Source organism: Anneissia japonica, unplaced genomic scaffold (assembly GCF_011630105.1).
Source record: "Anneissia japonica isolate Jap-2015-1 unplaced genomic scaffold, ASM1163010v1 scaffold14487_len1066_cov174, whole genome shotgun sequence".
NCBI lineage: Eukaryota > Metazoa > Echinodermata > Crinoidea > Comatulida > Comatulidae > Anneissia > Anneissia japonica.
Window position 1 is genome coordinate 1 of NW_022735134.1, and position 1,067 is coordinate 1,067.

At 32.7% G+C, this 1,067-nt stretch overlaps 1 protein-coding gene across 1 annotated transcript; it reads left to right on the plus strand.

Annotated features, from left to right (window-relative positions):
- Positions 1-6: 6 nt before the first annotated feature.
- Positions 7-818, plus strand: LOC117116526. The gene is made up of 2 exons (XM_033260584.1): positions 7-145; positions 624-818. Exons 1-2 carry the CDS (start codon positions 23-25, stop codon positions 816-818), a joined length of 318 nt encoding a protein of 105 aa, XP_033116475.1. The 5' UTR covers positions 7-22.
- Positions 819-1,067: the final 249 nt, after the last annotated feature.

Here is a 1,067-nt window from a genome sequence, read left to right on the forward strand (position 1 = left end):
GTCAAAGCGAACACCAAATAAAATGAACCTCGACAGATACATGGATATAACATTTGCAGATAGAATGGAATTCATTGTGAAAAATAATCCATCACTAGAAGAGATTAAGGAGGAGTATCCTGTCCTTTTGTCATCAGGAGATGAGGTATTTATAAAATAAAAATCTGATTTATATTTTGAATCCATTATTGTCATGTATAGGGTTTACATAATAACATTGTATTCACAAAGATTATGTGCATGAAAAACTATACCTGAAAAACAAGGTTTGTTGGAGATCTTTACTTATGGCAACACACTCCAGTTTTGGCTGTGTGACTCATGTTTCTTTGTCCTTCCTCAGCAGGTTTCTTTATACCAGTTTTTCGCATTGTTCTTCCGAATAAAATCATATTATAATCTGTGTTTTTAGTGTTCAGTGCTATAAACAAACCCCACAATGCATGCTATCAATTAATTTTTTGCATGGTTGCTCTAAAATGTGGATGTGGTTGGGGGCTATGGCTTGTTAAAGTTATGAGAAAGAGCATGTACATGCCTACACGGCTTTGGTAGAAACTGTGTGTAAAGACCAAAAACAATTAATAATAATACTAAAAATTTACTAAACAATTTTTTTACAGGTACTTAAGGAATTCAGACGAATTTCGCTGGAAGCTCTTCCCAAATCGGGAATTCAGAAATACAATGAAAAACTTTTCTTAATTGCTAAACACCAACATCAAAATCCAAAAATAAAGGAACTTGTACAGTTGGCGTCCCAGGAAATTGTTGAGGAAAATCGTGAGGGTGAGTATTTATGCAAAATTAAAAATTAATCCGGTTGGCATTGCAATCATGACTAATTGCAAGACATAACTTTTTTTTTTACAAAATTTTGTGTTTATAATAACTTAGTCACAACAAGGTATTTCTTTAATTTCTTAAAAAAGAACTTTATGGTCAACTTTGTTTTTTTTTTTATTAACCTCGAGTCAATACTAAACCTTTTCTATGCTTGCGCTTGCAAGCGATGTCTAGTTAGTCTTGGCTACATGCTATTGGCTTACACTCTTGGTATATTCTTT